The 21,886-nt window shown below is 41.3% G+C and overlaps 1 protein-coding gene across 4 annotated transcripts in view; it reads left to right on the top strand.

Moving 5' to 3' along the window:
- EVL (Enah/Vasp-like) overlaps nucleotides 1–21,886 on the top strand; it is a 182,119-nt gene that overhangs the window by 116,139 nt on the left and 44,094 nt on the right. For all 4 annotated transcript variants that reach the window (XM_012747077.3, XM_012747079.3, XM_012747075.3 and 1 more), the window contains exons 2-3: nucleotides 1,383–1,551; nucleotides 15,478–15,655. In XM_012747077.3, the coding sequence (XP_012602531.1) occupies nucleotides 1,383–1,551; nucleotides 15,478–15,655 (347 nt within the window). The remainder of the gene's footprint in view (nucleotides 1–1,382; nucleotides 1,552–15,477; nucleotides 15,656–21,886) is intronic.

Genomic DNA, 21,886 nt, shown 5'->3' with positions numbered 1-21,886 from the left:
GAATTCACTTGAAGTGAAATGAGGGAATATGTAGAGAAGGGCCTCATATGTGGCACTATACACTCAAGTATTGCTGAAAGTAGAATAACTATGTACTGGATTGTCCACAATCTCTGAGCGGCAGGGGGCACTTGGGTCCTGGAGAAGCTCAGCCCTGTAGAAGACTTAGGAACTGAATACACTGACCAAGTTGAGTTTCCAAGTCCCTGAGGACTAGTCTCACAAACAGCACTGCTTTTATCCCCCAGTAACCGCTGGGGATAGGGATCAAATATTTTGTTTCCTTTTTCTCTCGACAGCTTGGTTGTCAGCATTACAGTTATCCATTATCATGCGTACTTTGCTTCTGTATTATTGCTTCTGAATTGTGGGGCATTAGAATTCTGTTTCCAGTTCTTCCCTGTCTTTCTATGCACCCCATCCTGACCACTGTCACTCCTCACTGCTGTCAGTGTGCCTTCCCTCAGCAGCCACATGCCTTTTACATTTGGGAACTGTAATGTGCTGGAGACTGAGAATGTGTTCAAGATTGTTAGGCGTATTTGTAAATGAAGAGCTACCAGGCTCTTAGAGACTTCCTCTGAATACAGGGGCCAGGAATGTTAAGTGTATTAATTTTAGTGATGACTGTTTTCTCTCTCCAAGGGTTTCTTCCTTGGTTCTGTGTCATATTCTGAATGGATGCAGTTGCTTTGTTAGGTAAAGGTCTTCAGCAAAGTGAGGTGCAGCCATCTCTTTATTTTGATTTATGTTGCTTTTTTCTTTAGATAATCTAATCACTTCATTGTCCACATAGCTTATCTGATGCTACCCTATCATGATACCACAAATGGAACATTTCGTTGGATATTGCAAAGGATGTTATCTGTGTCATGTGCTCTAGAGTCAGAATGGGTTGGAAATCTCAAATTTCATCACTGAATACTTTTGTGATCTTGCCTAGATCTTTTCAAGTGTCTGAGCCATACTTTTCTCATCTATAAAATAGGAGATAATAAATAATTATTTCATAAGTTGTGAAGCTTAGGTGCTTTAATGCATTCTCTTATTTAATACAGTACATAGAATATTGTGGATATTGACAAATTGTTATTGTAATTCCTTTCTTATTCAGGCAACTTTTCCCCTGAAAGCAAAACTGTGAGTCTTTTCTAAGCTATTGAAAGTTTTGACACAGAACCTCTTCTCTACTGCTCATGGTCTTTGGAGAATGAAAACTCATCATCTCACAAAGTAGCACTTCCATAGACAGTTGGAAGTTCTGGAAATTAGAAGGTTTCTTCGTGTCAAATAGCAATTGGCCTCTGTTTCAGAAGAGGGCAAAGCCAGCTTCCATCCCCTGTAGCTGAGGCTGATGCTTCAGTTTTTTTCTTTCTCTGCAGTGAACAGAGTATCTGCCAAGCTCGGGCTTCTGTGATGGTCTACGATGACACCAGTAAGAAATGGGTACCAATCAAGCCTGGCCAGCAGGGATTCAGCCGGATCAACATCTACCACAACACGGCCAGCAACACCTTCAGGGTCGTTGGAGTCAAGCTACAGGATCAGCAGGTGAGTGCTTGAGTTAGAGACTACACCCCGAGCCTGTGCACCCCTCCTCACTATCGCCCCCTTACACACACTTATCGTGAAAAGAGGTCAGGGAAAAAAGAAAGGTCAATGTTTGGAATCAAGGATCTGGGTTCAAATTCCGACTCCACGTGCTCATACTCCAAGGTATGACACCTTAAGCAAACTGTCTTTCTGAACTTCAGGTTTCACATCTGTCAAAGGGAGACAGAAATCCACACCTACCTACTTAACTGTGTTAGTGTCAGATGACAATAAAATGATTGGTACGAAAAGGCTTTGAAAAGTATGTTGCACAAATGTGTCTTATTCTGTACCTGCATATCCATACGTAAAGTGGCTATTAGGATTTTTGGTTCATCACCTCCCCACCCCTAAGTCTTATTTTGGAAAGAGTGTCAAGATGATTTACAGAACCTAGGATCATTTCCCTCCTTAATAGTACATCCTGGGCAAGCCAGATGAGATAGTTTGTGAGTGGACTTGGTAAATTCCTATACAAATACACAATAACAACCTTGTCCACCCATGTCACAAATAGTCGTACACGTATAACTTAGACAAAGCAGTCTGATGGGGCATGGGCTGAAACAGACATAGAGAAGTGGGTTGTCTTGCTTAACCGTGGTGACTTTGGTTAGAACTTCAGTGTTCTCCCTCCAACGCTATTCTTAGAGATTGACAAGGGCACTTTTTTTTTTAACTTATTACCATTTTATTTTTACTATAGAAAAACTCAAGAGCAATATACTATTATAGAGGACATATGTAGTATTACATGACATAAAGCAAATTTAAAGTTATTGTTACACAGATGTTTAAAAACACATGACAAGTGGGATTGTTGGCTTCTCTGTTCCTTCCTTGCCCTTTGTCATCTTTGTTACAATGTGTCATGGGGAGCCATATAAATGAATGCCTCAAATGTTTTCTTTTTTTTTTTTATTTCGGCATATTATGGGGGTACAGATTTTAAGGTTTCAATAAATGCCCTTTGCCCCCTCCCCCCACAAGTCTAAGTTTCCAGCATGACCATCCCCCAGATGGTGCACATCTCACTCATTATGTATGTATATACCCGCCCCCCCTCCCCCCTGCCCAATACCCTATTACTGTAGTATCTATATGTCCACTTAGGTGCTACTCAGTTAATACCAGTTTGCTGGTGAGTATATGTGGTGCTTGTTTTTCCATTCTTGGGATACTTCACTTAGTAGTATGGGTTCCAGCTCTAACCAGGAAAATATAAGAAGTGCTATGTCACCGTTGTTTCTTAGAGCTGAATAGTGCTCCATGGTATACATATACCACATTTTATTAATCCATTCTTGGATTGATGGGCACTTGGGCTGTTTCCACAGCCTTGCAATTATGAATTGTGCTGCTATAAACATTCGAGTGCAGGTGTCTTTTTTTGTAGAGTGTCATTGGATCTTTTGGGTAGATGCCCAGCAATGGGATTGCTGGATCAAATGGTAGATTCACTTGTATCGCTTTAAGGTATCTTCATATTGCTTTCCACAGCGGTTGAACTAGTTTGCAGTCCCACCAGCAGTGTGGGAGGGTGCCTCTCTCTCCGCATCCACGCCAGCATTTATTGTTTGGAGACTTTTTGATAAAGGCCATTCTCACTGGATAAGTGAGAATAAGTGATATCTCATTGTGGTTTTGATTTGCATTTCCCTGATGAGTAGAGATGTTGAGCATTTTTTCATGTGTTTGTTGGCCATTCTTCTGTCTTCTTTAGAAAAGTTTCTGTTCAAGTCCTTTGCCCACTTTTTAATAGGGTTATTTGATTTTTTCTTGCTGATTTTCCTGAGTTCTAAGTATATTCTAGTTATCAGCCCCTTATCGGATGCGTAGGATGCAAAAATGTTCTCCCATTCTGTAGGTTGTCTGTTTACTTTCATGACTGTTTCTTTGGCTGTGCAGAAGCTTTTTAGTTTGATAATGTCCCATTTATTTATTTTTGTTGCTGCTGTGATTGCCTTTGGGGACTTCTTCATAAACTCTTTGCCTAGGCCGATGTCTAGGAGAGTGTTTCCAACATTTTCCTCTAGAATTCTAATAGTTTCATACCTTAGGTTTAAGTCTGTTATCCAGCGTGAGTTGATTTTTGTGAGAGGTGAAAGGTGTGGGTCCTGCTTTAGCCTTCTACAAGTGGCTATCCAGTTTTCCCAGCACCATTTATTGAAAAGGGATTCTTTTCCGCAGCGTATGTTTTTGTCTGCTTTTTTTTTTTTTTTTTTTTGAGACAGAGTCTCGCTTGTTGCACAGGCTAGAGTGAGTGCCGTGGCGTCAGCCTAGCTCACAGCAACCTCAAACTCCTGGGCTCAAGCAATCCTGCTGCCTCAGCCTCCCGAGTAGCTGGGACTACAGGCATGCGCCACCATGCCCGGCTAATTTTATATATATATTAGTTGGCCAATTAATTTCTTTCTATTTATAGTAGAGACGGGGTCTCGCTCTTGCTCAGGCTGGTTTCGAACTCCTGACCTCGAGCAATCCGCCCGCCTCAGCCTCCCAGAGTGCTAGGATTACAGGCGTGAGCCACCGCGCCCGGCTTGTTTTTGTCTGCTTTGTCAAAGATTAGATGGCTATATGAGGATGGTCTTATATCAGGATTCTCAGATCTGTTCCTCTGGTCAATATTCCTATTTTTGTGTCAATATCAGATTGTTTTAATTACTACAGCTTTGTAGTATAGTTTGATATCTGGCATATTAATGCCTCCCATTTGGTTTTTGGTGCCTAGAATTACTTTTGATATTCGGGGTCTTCTTTGGTTCCATACGAAGCGTAAAATTATTTTTTCTATATCTGTGAAGAACGCTGATGGGATTTTAATAGGTATTGCATTGAATCTGTAGATCAGTTTGGGTAGTATAGACATTTTAATGATGTTGAGTCTCCCAATCCACGAGCATGGAATGGATTTCCATCTGTTTACATCCTCTGCTATTTCCTTCCTCAGTGTTTCATAGGTCTCCCTGTAGAGGTCTTTTACCTCCTTGGTTTAGTATATTCCTAGGTACTTCAATTTCTTTGTTGCTATTGTGAAGGGAATTGAGTCTTTGATTTGGTTCTCAATTTGATTGTTGTTGGCGTATATGAATGCCTCTGATTTCTGTGCATTGATTTTGTATCCTGAGACTTTACTAAATTCATTGATCAGTTCCAGGAGTTTCTTGGTTGAATCTTTGGGGTTTTCTAAATATAATATCATATCATCAGCAAACAGTGAAAGTTTGATCTCTTCTGCCCCTATTTAGATACCTTTAATTCCACTTTCCTGTCTGATTACTGTAGCCAAGACTTTTAGCACTATGTTGAATAGAAGTGAAGATAGTGGGCAGCCTTGACAAGAGCATTTTTAATAGTGAAGTTAGCAGATCTATGATTTCAGCATTTATGAAAAACTACTTAAAGAGCATCGTCTGGCAACCTTTGTTGGTCAAGTTTTGGCTACGTGGAACAGCACATTAGCTGTTATGGCTGAGAGAATCAGCATGTTCACAACTAGAAAAAGAGAACAGAAACTTTGGGTTCTATTTTTAGTGCGTTGCCTGTTGAATGAGTTTCTGCTTTGGCCCAAATAGGCCTATTAAGTTTCAAGTTCTTGTGGCTAAAAGGGACATCCCCAATTCAGGACCCCTGATATAAGGTACTCTGTCTAACTTTGAGCTCTTGGTATCTCCAGAAGCATCCCTTCCCCTTATCGATGAGCCTTAATGGTATGAAGGTTTTTCTACAAACTTCTAGAAGCTACTTCCGTATTCTTCCAATTCACCAATTCTAAATCTGCCTTTTAGAGACACACTGTGCCACATATTGCAGGATATATAGCACCCTTGGCCTCACTTACGGTGACAACCAAAAACACCTAACAAATTTCCAGAACATGCTATGGGCTGGGGGCTGGGAGGGGACAGTACCATTCTGGTTGAGAGCCTTTGACACAGGGTCCATTCTCTGGTGCAGTTCCTCAACCATAGTAGGTGTTCTCTAAGTGATTGCTCTTATTGTGACAAGTTTTCCATTCCCTTCCTGCCTCTCTGTCATCCTCCAGGACATACTAGAAAGGTAGCATGATGTGTGTGCTGGAAAGGCCTGGGATTATAGCTGGGCTCCCCAAAACCTAAATGTACCTGTTCTCAGGGGCCTCAATACCCCACTGCCTCCTTAAGAGGAAATCACATGTTGAGGAGGAGACCCTTTCCCTGTACAGGGAGGGACTGGCAGCAGGATAACAGTGACACCCTGTTTAAATTTAAAGGGGCTACATTGTTTCTGACTTAGGGGTCTCCTGGAGTCTGACAGAAGAAGTACGAACACAGCCTTCTGCTTGGAATTGTGTGTTCCAGAAACAGGCTATCAGATGGGGCTGAAAGCATCTCCCCCAAATGGCTGTGGTGTGTTAGCTAGAAATGTAAAAGAAATTCCTAGTAAACCTTAGGCATTAGAGGAAGCGGCAGGAAACCTGGTTCATAATAACTGTTGGAGAACTCAAGAGAAAAAATTGATTTTCACTGATGTTTCCTGTCAGTGTGGACTACCATCTTAAAATGGTGAAACATTTTAAGAGCCGAAGATTTCTGGTTTTATAACTAAATAGGAGTATCTTACATGTTTAATGCTCTTCGTGGTTTATGGGGCACTATTCATGGCTATGATTTCATTCTCCCAATAACCTCATGAGGATGATAGTACAAGAATTATTATCCTAATTGTGCTAAATACATGGCTATAAAACCAGATTATTATTTGTGGAGAAAAGAACTAGTAAGGTATATCACCATTAGCCAAAGCCTTTCCTGAATCTCACTTGGAAGGTGAAAAACCTAAAGAATTCTTAGTTGAGAATGAGTTATGGCCACCAAAAGCGTTAGTGAGTTCGTAGGCTGCATTAAAAAAAGTAAAGTGAATAGAATTAGAGTGAACGAATAGAAGCACAGTAAGTTATTAGGAGTAGAGTGAATTGTAGAAGCTGAGTACATTCATTGAGGCAGAGTGAACTGACAAAAGTTGAGGAACAGAAGGAAGATAACAGGCCGGGTGCGCGGTGGCTCTGTCTCAAAAAAAAAGAGAAGGAAGATAGCAGTCCTCTGCTCTGCACTGGTCATACTTCGCCCAGAACGTTGGGACCAAATCTGAGTGCCACAAACGGGAATCTACAGGAAGAAGGGTCTCCCAACTGTTGAGAGATCTTAACACAGTATATAATATGTGGAGCAATTATATGTGGAGTGACAAGAGGTATTTATTTGGAGAAGATAAAAACTGAAGGAGGGGCCGGGCACGGTGGCTCACGCCTGTAATCCTAGCACTCTGGGAGGCCGAGGTGGGTGGATTGCTCGAGGTCAGGAGTTCAAAACCAGCCTGAGCGAGACCCCGTCTCTACTATAAAAATGGAAAGAAATTAATTGGCCAACTAGTATATATAGAAAAAATTAGCCGGGCATGGTGGCACATGCCTGTAATCCCAGCTACTTGGGAGGCTGAAGCAAGAGGATTGCTTGAGCCCAGGAGTTTGAGGTTGCTGTGAGCTAGGCTGACGCCACGGCACTCCCTCTAGTCTGGGCAACAAAGTGAGACTCTGTCTCATAAAAATAAAAAATAAAAAACATCATTATGTGGCACATGACTATATTTAGAGTTGAAAGGCCTTCCTGTAAAAGAATAAGAAAGACACCTCTTATTCCTATATTCCCCAAAATAAAACATGGGCAAACATTGTAATTATGGGCTTTTATACAAAAAGTGATATTTAAAAATGTTCATTCTTTAGCAAGTGTCCAGATTAGTCTTGTCAAAGCTTGGAGAATTATTTTAAGACTAAAACTGATAGTGAGACAGATTGAAAGTAAAAGACTGGAAAAAGATAAATCTTACAAACACTTACCAAAAGAAACTGTTGTGGCTATATTAATGCCAGATAAAATAGATTGTAAGGCAAAAGTATTGCTAAAGATAATGGCAGACCATTTTAATGATTAAAGAGTTGTTTGAAAAAGAAGTCATAACTCTAAATTTGTATGAATCTATGTATCTTCAATTATGTATCTTCAATTATGTATCTTCAAAATATATAAAGCAAGCATGGACAAATCTAAAAGGAAAATAGACAAATCTCTAACATAGAGATTTTAATCATACCTCCAAGTTACTGATTGAATAAGCAGATAGAAATCAGTAAAGACAGAAAATTTGGATAAAATTATTAATCAACTTGACCTAATTTATATTTGTAGAGATTACAACCAACAGTAGTACAGTATATAGTCTTACCAGGTACATGTAAAACATTTCCCAAAATAGATACTATGCTAGGCCATCAAGCAAGTCTCAAGTTACAAAGGATTAATATCATAGAGTGTGTTCTTTGACCACAGAGCAGTTAACAGAGCAGAAGTAAGTAACAGCAGGATAACTAAGAAAATCTCATTGTTTGGAAATTAAGTAGCATATAACTAAATAAACCATGAGACAGAAGAGAAATCACAATGTAAATTAGAAAATATTTTGAACTGAACAATAAGGAAAAAATAACATAGCAAAACATTGTGGGATACGGATAAAACAGTACATATAAGGATGTATATATTTTATTTTAACATTTTAAATTTTTTTTTTTTTTGAGACAGAATCTGGCTCTGTCACCTGAGGCTAGAGCACCATGGTGTCAGCCTAGCTCACAGCAACCTCAAACTCAAGCAATCCTCAACCTCAAGCAATCCTCCTGCGTCAGTCTCCTGAGTAGCTGGGACTACAGGCATGTGCTACCACACCTGGCTAATTTTTCTATTTTTAATAGAGACAGGGTCTCACTCTTGCTCAGGCTGGTCTCGAATTTCTGACCTCAAGCGATCCTCCCACCTCAGCCTCCCAGAGTGCTAGGATTACAGGCATAAACCACCACACCTGGCCTATAAGGATATTTACAGTTACAAATGCATATATTAGGAAAAGAAGAATGATTAAAAATCAGTGATCTTATCCTTCTATCTTAAGAAGCTAGAAAAAGCAAATGCAAATTAAACCCAATAAAAGTAAAAGGAAATAATAAACACAAAAATTAATGAAAGAGAAAGTAGATATATGATAGAGAAACATAAAATGGCTTGATTCTTTGGAAAAAATAATAAAATTGATAAATCCCTATTAAGAACTGTCTAGAAATTAAAAAAAGAGAAAACACAAATTGCCAGGATCAGGAATTAAAGGGAATCTCACTTATAGATCCTATAAACATTAAAAACATAATAAAATAGCATTACAAATAATCTTATGCCAGTAAATTTGACAACTTTAGATAAAATGGACATATTCCTTGAAAATCATAAGGAAGAAACAACACCAATCTTATATAAGCCCTTCAAGAGACTAGAGAAAGGACCACTTCCTTCCTTTATTGGCCAACAAAACCATGATAGAAACTGCCCAAGAACGTTACAAGAAAAGAAAATTACAAATCATTATTTCTAATGAACAATGATGTAGTAATAAAGCCTAAACAAAAGATTAATGACTTGAATCCTAATAATATGTTCAAAAGAAAATTCTGATGAGTGAGATTTATTCCAGGAATGCAAGATTAATTTAATAGAATAAAGGCAAAAAAAATATGGTCATCTCATAGATACAGAAAATACATCTGGTAAAATTCAGTACTTCTGCATGATAAAAGCTACAGTGAAACTAAGAATCAAAAGTGATTTCTGGTCAGGCATGGCAGCTCATGCCTGTAACCCCAGCACTTTGGAAGGCCAAGGCAGAAGGATTGCTTGAGGCCAAGAGTCCTCAAGACCAGCCTGGGCAACATAGACCCCATTTCTATATAAAATTTTAAAAAATAATTAGCCAGGCACAGTGGTGCATGCCTATAGTCCCAGCTACTCAGAAAACTGAGGCATGAGGATCACCTGAGCCCAGGAGTTTCAGGCTGCAGTGAGCTATGATCAGGCTAATGCACACCAGCCTATGGGTGATGGGAACAGGACCTTGTCTTTTAAAAAAAAAAAAAAAATGTAATTTCTTCAGTCAGATAAAGGATATCTATAAACAACCAGAAAACAAAAACTATAGTTGACATCACATCCTGCTTTCCTTCTGAATTCAGCATTCAGCACTAAGACAAGGATGATCACTGCTACCTCTTTGATTCAGCAGTTGGAAAGGAAGAAGTAAAACCATCTTTCATCACAGATGACTTGATAATCTATGTAGAAAATCTGAAAGTACCTATAAACTATTATAGTATTATAATAGTACAAAAGCCAACTGTATTTTTAATATATTAGCAATAAATAATTAGAAAATGAAATTTTAGTAGTACAATATGAAACACCATCAACTTCAAAGACCTAGGAATAATTCTAAGTAAAGATGTGCAACTCCTCTATACTGAAAACTATGAAACATTGTTGAGATAATTCAAAGAAGGCCCAAACTAGTGGAAAGTTGTAATATATTCATGAATTAGAAGACTTTGTGTTACTAAAATGTTGGTTTTCCCCAAATTGATCTATAGATTCAGAGTACTCCCAATTAAAATCTCGGCAAGTGTGTTGTAGAATTCACAAGTTGCTTCTAAAATGTATATGGAAAGATAAGGATTCTAAAATAGCCAAGATAGTCTGGAAGAAGAGAAAGTTTGAGTATTTGCACTATCTTGACTTACTATAAAGCTACAATAATCAAGATAGTGTGGTATTGGCATAAGGATAGGCAAATAGATCAATGGAACTAACAAAAGTCTAGATAGACCCACATATGCGTGGTTTTGTGGGTCTATCTATATAATTAGATTCATACATTTATGACAAAGGCACTATTGTATTCAGTGGGGGAAAGATGATCTTTTCAATAAATAATGGCAAAACAATGGGATATCAATGTGAAAAACTTTACCCCTAGCTCACACCGTACCCTAAAATTAATTCAAGATATATCATTAATCTAAATATTAAAAGTAAATCAGGTCGGGTGCAGTTGACTCATGCCTGTAATGCTAGCTCTTTGGGAAGCCAAAGCAGAAGGATCGCTTGAGGTCAGGAGTTTGGGATCAGCCTAAGCAAGAATGAGACCCTATCCCTACCAAAAATATAAAAATTAATTTGGTGTGGTGGTGTGCACATGTAGTCCCAGCTGCTGGGGAAGTTGAGGCAGGAGGATTTCTTGAGCTCAGGGTTTGAGGCTGCAGTGAGCTATGATGATGCCGTTGCATTCCAGCCTGAGCAACAGAGCAAGACCCTGTCTCCAAAAACAAACCAACAAACAAAAAAGTAAATTAGTAAAGTTTCCAGAAGAAAATATAGGAAAATATCTTCATAACATTGAGGAAGGCAATGATTTCCTGAACAGTAAATTAAAAACATTAACCATAAAAGAAAAAGTTGTTCAGTTGGATCTCTTTAAAATTAAGAAGTTTTCTTTATTAAAAGACACCATTAAGAGAGTGAAAAGGCAAGCTACAGACTGGGAGAAAATATTCACAATACATATATAAGAATATGACAAAGGACTCATGAATATATACAGAACTCCTACAATCAATAAGAAAAAGACACCTCTTTTTCAAAATGGGCAAAAAAGACTTGAACATAGATTTCACAGAAGAGCAAAAGAAAAGAAATGGCTGGTAATCATGTGAAAGGTGCTCTACATCATTACTTTTCAGAGAAATACGAACAAAAGCTACCATGAGACAATACTGCACACACACCAGCAAGGTTAAAATTAAAAAGACAAGCGTGTCAAGTGTTGTCAAGGATATAGAGCAACTTTAACTCTCATATATTGCTGATGAGAATGTCAATTGGTATAGCCTCTTTGAAAAATTGTTTGACAGAACTTACTAAAAACTAAATATACCCCTATTGGCCGGATGTAGTGACTCACACCTGTAATCCCAGCACTTTGGGAGGCTGAGGAGGGGGGATTGCTTGAGGCCAAGAATTGAAGACCAGCCTGGGAAACATAGCGAGATCCATCACTACAAAAAAATGTTTTTAAAAATTAGCCAGGCACAGTGGTATGTGACTATAGCTGAAGTGCGAGGATCACTTGAGCCCAGTAGTTCAAAGCTACAGTGAGCTATGATCACGCCACTGCACTCTAGCCTGAGCGACAGAACAAGACCCTCTCTCTAAAAAAATGAAAGAAAGAAAATACTCAACTATCATATATCCTACTCCTGGGTAGATATACCCAAGAGAAATGAGTGCTGTGATATTGTGAAATATGTATTGGTCTTGGTAGGTTTCCTGGCAAAATGCTTGTCTTTTGTATGATAATGGGTTAACTAGTGGATAGCATCCCCTAAAGAGCTTCAGGATAGAGGCTAGTCACCAGAAAGACCAAGGTAAGAGGGACTTTCAGCCCATCTCTGAACCTCCAGGGACAGAAGGGTTGAAGGTTAAGTTGATCACCAACAGCTGATGATGTACTCAATCATGCCTAGATGAAGATGCTTCCAAAAAAAGACTGGGTTTGGGAGCTTTCGGATAGCTGAGATACGTGGAGGTTCCAGGAGGGTGCTGCACCTGGGGAGGGCGAGGAAGCTCCAAGCCCTTTCCCACATACCTTGCCCTCGGCATCTCTTCCATCTGGCCGTTCATCTGTATCCTGTGTAATATCCTTTATAAATAAATCCATAAACATAAGTAAAGTGTTTCCCTGAGTTCTATGAGCCATTCTGGCAAATTAATCAAACCCAAGGAGGGGATTGTGGGAGCCTGATTTATAGCTGGTCCGTCAGAAGCAAAATAACAACCTGTGCTTACTGCCAGCACCCAAGGTGGAGATAGTCTTGTGGGACGAAGCTCTCAACCTGTGGGATCCTATGCTATCTCCAGGGAGATAGTGTCAGAATTGAATTGAATTAGAGGATACCCAGATGGTGTCTGCTGGAGAGTCTGCAGGATTGCATGCTTGGTGTGTGGGGAAATACCCTTCTGGTGTCAGAAACTTCTTTCATGTATATCCTCATACCAGTGCCCATGTCCACTGAAAGAAATGTACAAAAATATTCATAGCAGTTTTATTCATATAGCCAAGAGGTAGAAACTACCCACTGGGCTATCAGTAGGAGAATGGAGAAGTTATTTGTGGTTTAAAAATGAAATGCTCCATAGAAATCAAAAAGAATTAAATGTGGATACTTGCAATATTACGGATGAATCTCATGAACATTCCACAGAGTGAAAGAAGCCAGAAACAAAGAGTGCCTACCACATGAATCCATTTCTAAGTAGTTCCAGGACAGAAAGAAGTTACTGATGGTAATAGAAGTAAGAAACAGGTTATCTCTATAGGGAAGTGTTGGGCAAGAGGTATTAAGTGAAGCAGCCACATCAAAGTAGACTTGCAGTAATGCAGATGTTCAGTTGGATCCTCCGATTCCTTCTAAGAGTAAACAAAGGAATAGAACCATCAGGCAGGTGCCAAGATGTTAGCTGTCAGCTGGTCAGATCTATCTGATAGTTAGTGAACACTGGACACCTCTCCACAGATTTCAAGTGACATACTCGCCATTTATCTTCAAATACATGCAAAGCATACTGTGTTGGACTTTCCTTTTTTAGAAGGCAACTTTCAAATAGTAAATATAAATTTTTAAATGGTCATGTCCATCCAGCAGTTCTGCTTATGGGAATATATCCTATAGAAATACATCTTCACAAGGATATTTAGTATTAATTATAATATTATCTTCATTTCCATATTCTGGATAGGCATCAGCCTCCCCCCGATTCTCACACCCTCTAAATCCCCCTCTAAGAATTGCGCCAACCAGAGATTTCAAACCCTAGGATTCTAGATCTCACTTCCCCAGAACATCCCCTCAAATACCTGGAGACAGTAGTCTTGATACACCAAAGAGTCTTCTTTTATCTTGCTTCAATATTTCTCAACTATTCTTGACATTGTGTGGTTTCCAGACCTCCTTCCACTTAGAGCATTTCCCTCTGGCTTGCTTCAATTTGTTAATACCCACAAAAAGTGCAGTACCAAAAATAAAAACAAAAAAATTTGAATGCAGAACTTCTGATAGGGACTTACCAGGGCAGAATGGAACGGGTTCTTATCTCTCTCATTCTGGTCACTATACACTATTAATGTTTCCTCTAATCCTAAGAGCTGTTTTAACCACAGTCACTTTGCTAGTTCTTATTATATACTTCACAAAACCTCCAGCCCTTCCTCTAATGACCTAGGGCTAAACCGAGCCATCCCCAGCTCAGTGCTTGTGGTTTAGCCAAGTGTGCATGCGAATCTATATTCCTAGCACAAAGCAAAAAATAGAGACACCAAGGAACTTGTGTGTAGATGTTGGCCAAAATGTGTTCTAGCCAGTGTGTAACAATTAAGTTGTGAAGCAATGACATTCTTTAGCTGATCAAGCACTCTCTCTCCCCACTCCTTCCCCTCTTATAGGAAGACCCAAACCCAACTCCCACCTGACTGAGACATGAACAAAGCTGTTCTGGATTTGCTCGTGTTTGCCATCCTCTGGCCTAACTTTATCCAGCAGCACAGCCGGTAGAGCAGCAAAGGAGAGCGATGAGCCAGACTTCTCACCTTAATGCCCAAGCCAGCTAGCCAGGTGTCTTGGCCATGTCCCTTGGCATCTCCAGATCTCTTCCTGAGCCCACCTTGCTGGCAGTGGTGACAGTAGAGTTTTCCCCAACCTCAGATCACAGAGCCCTACAGCCTCAAAGCCAAACAAGATCTGAGAAATCACCTTGCACCTCTCCTACAGCAAAGTCCTTTCCCTGACATCACTACCGGCAGGCGTGCAGCCTTATCCATACTCTGCTTACATATCTAAACTTACAGCGACCTTAGTGTTTCTCAGTTAGCATTCCTTGACCACCTGCTGCATGCCAGGGGCTGTCAGGTACTTTCTGATATGTAATTTTATTCTTATAGCATAGCCATATCACTTTTTTCGCCATTTTACAGACAAGGAGGCTGATAACTAATAAATCCCATGATGTTAGACCATGTGACTCCAAGCTAGAGGTGCTGGGGGAGCAGAATAAGGGCTGTAGCCCACAGCGTCGTCCTCTCCAGGGCTCCACTGCCTTCACTGGCACCACTTGCAAATATAGTCTTAAAGTACTTTGAAATAATTCTCTTTTAAATGTCTAAAAGAGCAGAAGTTTAGAAGTCAGACAGACCTGGTATTGAATCCCAACAGCTTATAAGCACCTGAATATCTGGATTTGTCTCCATCTTCTCCGTATCTTTCCCTGATGGGCCTGGCATTGCTCCTGGCAGTCTGTTGATGCTTATTGATAGATTAATAATAATGCTGTGTATCTGTGTGCACATTACCTTTTCCAAGTTATCCTTTTAACTCATAACCCGCTCATTAATCCATTCTAAGTACAAGCCATTATGCAGAGAGGTGTGAGTGGCACAAATATGAATTAGAAAGACTGTTGCCCTTGAGGAGCATCATATCTAGAAGATAGGTAAGATATGTGTCACAGTGTGATCCTCACAGTAGCCACGTTAGGTCAGTTAAACCAGGATTATTATCCCCATTTTATAATTGGAAAAACTGAGCCCCAGAGAAGTGCAATGACTGCCTCAAGTGGCAGGGCTGAGAGGAGGGCCAGCACCACAACTGAGGGAACCTGACGTCCCGCTCAGCTCTTCTCATCGGGAGGTGGTGACTGCACAGCATTATTAGTTAAAGGAAATAACAGGTTTTTCAAACTCTCACTGCTCTATAGATTATGGTGTGAAGATTTGCCTGATCGTGCTTTGCCCTTCTTTAAACCCCATCTCCATCTCCCTGTCCTGTAGGGGATATAATATCCTTGCTCCGTCACAGCTCCCTCCAGCTCACTTACATTTTATTTATTTACACGTATTTCTCTCTCTTTTTCCCTCCAGGTTGTGATCAATTATTCAATCGTGAAAGGGCTGAAGTACAATCAGGCAACACCAACCTTCCACCAGTGGCGAGATGCCCGCCAGGTCTACGGCTTAAACTTTGCAAGTAAAGAAGAAGCAACCACATTCTCCAATGCAATGCTGTTTGCCCTGAACATCATGAATTCCCAAGAAGGAGGTAAGTAGGGCTTTTGTCTTGGCCTGATACCAAGACCTTCTCTTGTTCTATCCCTGCCCCCCTACAGCTGTGGCTCTCTGGACATCCTAGCACCACCACTACATTGAGCTGATGTTACATGGGTTCTGCTGCCTCACTCTAGATTTAGAGAGAAATTGACAGTTTGATGGAGGAAAAAATGGAAGTTTGTATCATTTTGCATTTGTGAGGCATAGATATGTATTGATGTGTTCCTAAATCTATATATCCAAGTCTGTTTCATGTTTGCCATCCTAGTTCCATATTCTAGAACACATTTGGCAGAGTAAGAGAGAACAAACAACAATTTATTTTTGAATTCAATTATTCATTCATATGCTTAATGTTTTCTAAATACTTAGTACAAGAGACTGGCTAGACAGAGTAGATAAAAAATATTTAATAAATAGGGTCCTTCCCTTCAAGGCACTTAGTTTTTCGGGTAGACAGATTCATAACTATGATGTATTGCTATAAGTGCTCTAATAAAGGTACGTTCAAGGTATTTAGGGACCACAGAAAAGGAAATAAGTAACTCTACCCATCTGGGCCACTAAGAGAGGCTTCCACAGCAGTGGTGACATTTGAGCTAAGGTTTGGAAGAACTAGGAGTTTAAACACAGAGGCAGGAGTGGGCATCCCAGGCAGAAGGAGCAGCAAGCAAAGACAGAGGGCATGCGCTGGGGTAGAATGTAATGCAGTGTTTCTGGGGCCTGGGATACGGATGGTAGGTTTGCTATGAAACTGGAAGGGTGATGGGGCTTGCACAGTGAAGGGACCTAAATACCTGGAAGACTTTGAGTGGGCTTGATCTTTGGTGTAGACAGTGGGGGCATGGGGGCTAACCAAAAGTTTCTAATCAGACAAGTTAAAAGCAAAAATACATGTGGCTTTCATTGGACATTTGCCATGGTAGCTTTGGAGGGAGGAGCCAGACTTTCCTGGGTGTGGATGTTTTGATTGGGTTAGGTATGGGCCTGCAATTGACATTTAAATGAACTAGAATGTAAAATGTCTAGAAGGCTGCCTTGGCACACGTAGTAACCACTTAGTATTTGTGTTACTACTAGGTTTACTAGAACCTAGTAGTATCTAGTAGTAATGCCCAGTGTGAGTATTATTACTGTGGCTATTGCTGCTGCTGCTGTTGCTACTGCCAGAATGTAGGAGGGAAGTGGGGAGACATGGTGCTCAGAACCTGGAGGGAGATGGTGCTTAAATGTCTGTTTATTGGAGCTTATAACATTGGAGCTTTGGGGCCCACTTTAAACACTAGGAGAATTTTTTAAGTAAATAAGGAACACATTTGGAGCATGCTCCCCATTGGTCGTACCCAGAGCAGGTACTTGTACAGTGCTTTCCTGTCATGACAAGGATCGCGGTTTGTGGATTTTCTGCTTAGAACTGTGTGTGTGGTGAGGAAGCTCCTCGGCCACAGCAGTGCTGAGTGACCAGCACAGGCCTGACACTCGCAGGCACCCACAGATGTTTATTAACCTGTCTTTTCCACCGAAGAGCCTTGATCTTCCTGGTGAAGGGAGTTTAACATTTGCAATCTGAACTTCCCTACCTGCCCCCAGGATGTGGGAGTTAATCTTTATTTTTTTTTTTTTTTTTTTTTTTTTGAGACAGAGTCTCACTTTGTTGTCCAGGCTAGAGTGAGTGCCGTGGCGTCAGCCTAGCTCACAGCAACCTCAATCTCCTGGGCTCAAGCGATCCTCCTGCCTCAGCCTCCCGAGTAGCTGGGACTACAGGCATGCGCCACCATGCCCGGCTACTTTTTTATATATATATATATATCAGTTGGCCAATTAATTTCTTTCTATTTATAGTAGAGACGGGGTCTCGCTCTTGCTCAGGCTGGTTTTGAACTCCTGACCTTGAGCAATCCGCCCGCCTCGGCCTCCCAAGAGCTAGGATTACAGGCGTGAGCCACAGCGCCCGGCCTTAATCTTTATTTTATCTGTGCATAGAGATATGCTGAGGGGCAAAAAGAAAGGTTTTAGTCAAACACTCTTTCAAAGCAAGCACTTAAATTAAATAAAAGCTACTAATTATTTTATTAAATTCACCATAGAATCACAAAGAAATCAGTTAATCCAGTCCTCATTTTCAAATAAGCAAGCCGTGACCCATTATGAGGAAATAACTTACCTAGCGTCGGATAGGGAGTCAGGTTCAGAATCTGACCTCCCATGTCTGTGGGCTAAATGAATGCCTTGTAGGGGTGGGGTGGGAGCCACCAGCTAGTTTTGGATGTGTGGACACACTGTGAGAGTGGCCTGATTTGAGACTTGCCTTAGGAGGAGCAATTGCTAATCCAGGCAGCTGGCATTGGCCGCCTTTCCGTGGTGGGAGCTCACTTGCAGCTGAGGGCTAAACATGCCATATGCAAATGGAGCATTCAGCTCAGTGCGTTCCTACATGTGTATATCCCCAGTGCCGACCGCCAGACCATGACAGAACGTAGTCACACCAGAAGGCCCCCTCCCTGCAGTCCCTACTCTCAAGGACAACTATAGTGTCCACTTCCATATGGCAGAGTCATTTTGACTGTTTTTGTACTTCACATAAATGGAATCATATGGTGTGTACTTCCTGTGTCTGATTTCTTTCGCTGGATGCTATGCTTGAGGGATTCATCACGCACGGTGTGCATCAGAAGTCAGTGATCTTCCCTTGCAGTGTGTGTTTCCATTGTGTGACCCTGTCGCAGCTGATCTGCCCATTCTGCTATCCGTGGGGGGTTAAGCCAGTTAGACCTCATGTGGTGACGGCAGCCTCTCTTCCATCCACTACCACAGAGGCTTGTGAGGCTCTCTATTAAATCCCTTCTGTGTGGGGGAAATTCCATCGTACCCTCCTCCCTTGGGAGGATTCAATTTGTGGTAGTGAAAAAAGCATCTGTTTGGGGGCAACCAGATCATACATTGACATTTTGCTCTGCTACCTGTGTGGCTTTAGAATTATAAACCCTATTCTTAAAGTTGTTAAGAAGATTAAATTTGAAATGCTTATAAAGCACATAGTATATAGTGCCTGGTACAGGATGAGAGCTCAAACAATATTGGTTCTTTCCCTTTTGGTCTTGTTCAATTAGGTTATCAACTCTAAGCTTCAATTTCCTTATCTGTAAAATGACATCTTAAGTCCCACTTTACAGAGTCGTGGGGAGGATTTAAGGGCCCAGAGTGGTGCCTGGCACCTTGGAAACACTCAGCCAAAACTCCTTCCTCTCCTCATGGGCTGGTCTTGTTCGGTGGTAGGTATGTGGGGTCCGTGAGGCCTGCTTGGGGCTGTTTCTCAAACGCCTTGGGATTATGGTCCTTTCTAAGACTCAGCGTCTCCTCAGGTTGGGTCTTGCTCAGCATCTCCCACCTCTTCCTCCCCGTGTGTGGGCAGACACCAATGTGGACTCTTCCTGGTCATCCGGGCCTTGTAGATAGATACAAGACACTTAGATATTAAACCTAAGAGCAAATCGTATTTGCCCTGCACTTGGTATTAGACAGTGTCTTCCCATCTGTGTTCATAGATGATTCTTGCCACAGCCCTGGGAGATGAGTTTCCAGGTAACATCCCTCTTCTTTAGGTTAGTAAGCCAAGGCTCAAAGAGGAAAGTGACTTCCCTTCCCAGTAATCTCACAGCCAGAGAATTAGCCAAAATTTGAACCCAGAACTTCACTCATTCATGCCATTTTTACGTCTCTGTGCTAAAGATGGGCAGGGGCCATACTTCTATTTTCTTCTTTTGTCCTTTCAGCCTCTCAACAGTGAAACCCACTGTTGAATCAGGATTCTTAAAATTATTCTAGAGAAAGATGAGTACAACAATATTTTTGCTGCTTGAATTCTACATGGCAGAGATACTCAGGCATTGAAAGATCTGTCTTTCTGACATTTTTACTTGGTACTCACAGAATCTTACAGCAGTAGTTTTAGATACTCATTCTGTGCCTTCAGGTCCAACCTAGGGAACCTGAAGTCAATTTAGCAAGTAAAACAATAGATAAATAAAATAATAATCATGGGTTGTAGTAGTTACAATTCCCTGGGTGGAGGAAAGGAGTACAGAGCTAGCTTAGAGTTCACTGGAGACCCTGGACAAGGCTCTAGGTTCAGGAATTATCTCAGTGCATAGAGAGAGTCAATTGCTGGGTTATTGGGGCTTTTTCTACAGAAATTGACATCTGGAGATTGTTTGAGGGGACAGGGAGGGGCCCTCTTCTGGGTGAGGAGCTCCTTGAGTGGGTTAACTCTGTGTAGCCCCTATTGGTGGAAACAGAGTGCCACAGCCTAGCTGTGGTCGTGGCTATCTGTGTCCATTGTTGTTCCATGCTATTCATAGAACATGGTTCACAGACCAGCAGCCCAGCTTCTCTGGGTGCTGTGTGATGGGGCATGGGATGGTACACATGCTTTGGTGGGAACCCATAGTGGGGCTTCTTTGGCCAAGTTGTATGATAATGATTATAGTAGTAATAATATCTAGGCTTTCTCATCAAAGCCTGGGCTTTTTGTTTTTTGCCAGGCTACTTCTCCTACATGCCCCTTCCCTGCCCTGCTTAACGAAAGGCTCCCACCAACCAAGCAGCCTAGTGGGGTAAGGGCCTAGCAGCTCCACAGGAAGACGCTATCGGCTGAGAACGTACTTCCTTATACTCTAAAACATTTATAATTTGGCTTTCATTTCCAGTTGTAGGTAGTCAGACCAGCTACTGCTACACACAGTTATTCAGATGGGGGCCTAGGATTCAAAAAAAGTGATGTGTCTACTAGAATCTTCCAGTGGAATTGAGACTGAAATTTAGGGCTTCTGGTTTGAAATTCAGTGCTTTTTCTATAACTCTGCACTGCCTTCGTAGGTCAGAGAGGAAGACTGACAAGCTGTTTTCCTTGTACCCACAGTCCCAAGTAGTCTCACTTGTGGGATCTGGACTTGGGTAGGACAGTGAGCATGGCCATCCCAGCCCTTGACAGAAGAATGACTGAGAAACAGGCTCAGAGTCCATGGTCTGCCTCAGCACTGGCTTGCTGATACCAACTCCAGGAAGCCCCTTACTTAGACTTCCGCTGTCTGCATCTTCAGTGGGAGCACACTTTCCTTCTGGGGAAGCCGGCAGTCGCAGGCGGGAGGAATGTTTACAAGCTGTTCCTTGACACCCCAGCCCAGCTCAGTTTTCTTCCCTTCTACAATTTATTCTCATATCAGATCTCAGTTCATGGTTTAGGAGCCTTATAAAGGCTACTGCTTCTGTATGCTTTTATATGATTCTGCCACTGACTCACTATGTGACTTTAAACAGGTCATTTCTCTTTGGGCCTCGGTTTCCCTATCTTTGAAAGGGCAGATAGGGACTTGATCTGGATCACTACAAGACTTTCCATCCCCAGTGGTTTATGGTTTTATGTACATTGTCTAGACAGGAGTGAATTCTAGTTCACCATGTACAGACATTGTCACTATGACCATTCATTAGGAGCAGGTAAAATCCTGTGAAGAAACTGGAACAACGGAATGAAGGACCTTTTACTTCCTGAAGGACCCTAGGACTTCCGGGAGGCAGGATCCCTCCTCAGCCATAGTAACTGAGTGAACCAGTCCTTTTTCACATAGGAATTCATGTCTATTATTGAAAATAGAAAATACGGACAAGAAAAGGGAGAATTCCCTGTAATTTTACAACACAGAGCTAGCTGCTCTTAACACATATCTTTACAGATGTTTTTGTGTTCACATATGAATGAATAACTATTCCCCTAAAATCATCTGTACATACTATCCTATAACCTGCTGTGGCATGATAGGAAATGTTTACATGGCCTCTGCCCTGGTTCCTGGCACAGAGCTTCCAAACCCTAAAACTTCCTGAGTAAGAAAAGTGATAGAGCATCTTCTGGTGTAATGTTTAGTCTTAATCTCCTCTTCCTGTCATAAGAGCTTCTAAGACCCTTGGAATCTGGGCAGTGATAAGAGTGTCTTTTTGTAAGTTAAAGAGATGGCTAGTGTCTGGAAGCCCATAGATAGCTTCAGAGTGGAGCTTGTTTCCAGAGGAACCAACCTTGTGATTAGAAATTGCAACACTCTGCCCTACCCCTTGCCTCCAGGGAAGGGAGAGGGGTGGGAGATGGAGTTTATCACCAGTGGCCAGAGATTCACTCAATCCTGCCTACCTAATGGAACCTCCTTAAAAACCCTAAACAAAGGGAATC

This window comes from Microcebus murinus, chromosome 6 (assembly GCF_040939455.1).
Source record: "Microcebus murinus isolate Inina chromosome 6, M.murinus_Inina_mat1.0, whole genome shotgun sequence".
In the NCBI taxonomy this organism is placed as follows: Eukaryota; Metazoa; Chordata; class Mammalia; order Primates; family Cheirogaleidae; genus Microcebus; species Microcebus murinus.
Note: the sequence above shows the minus strand (reverse complement) of the source record. Positions and strands in the feature narration are given on the sequence as shown.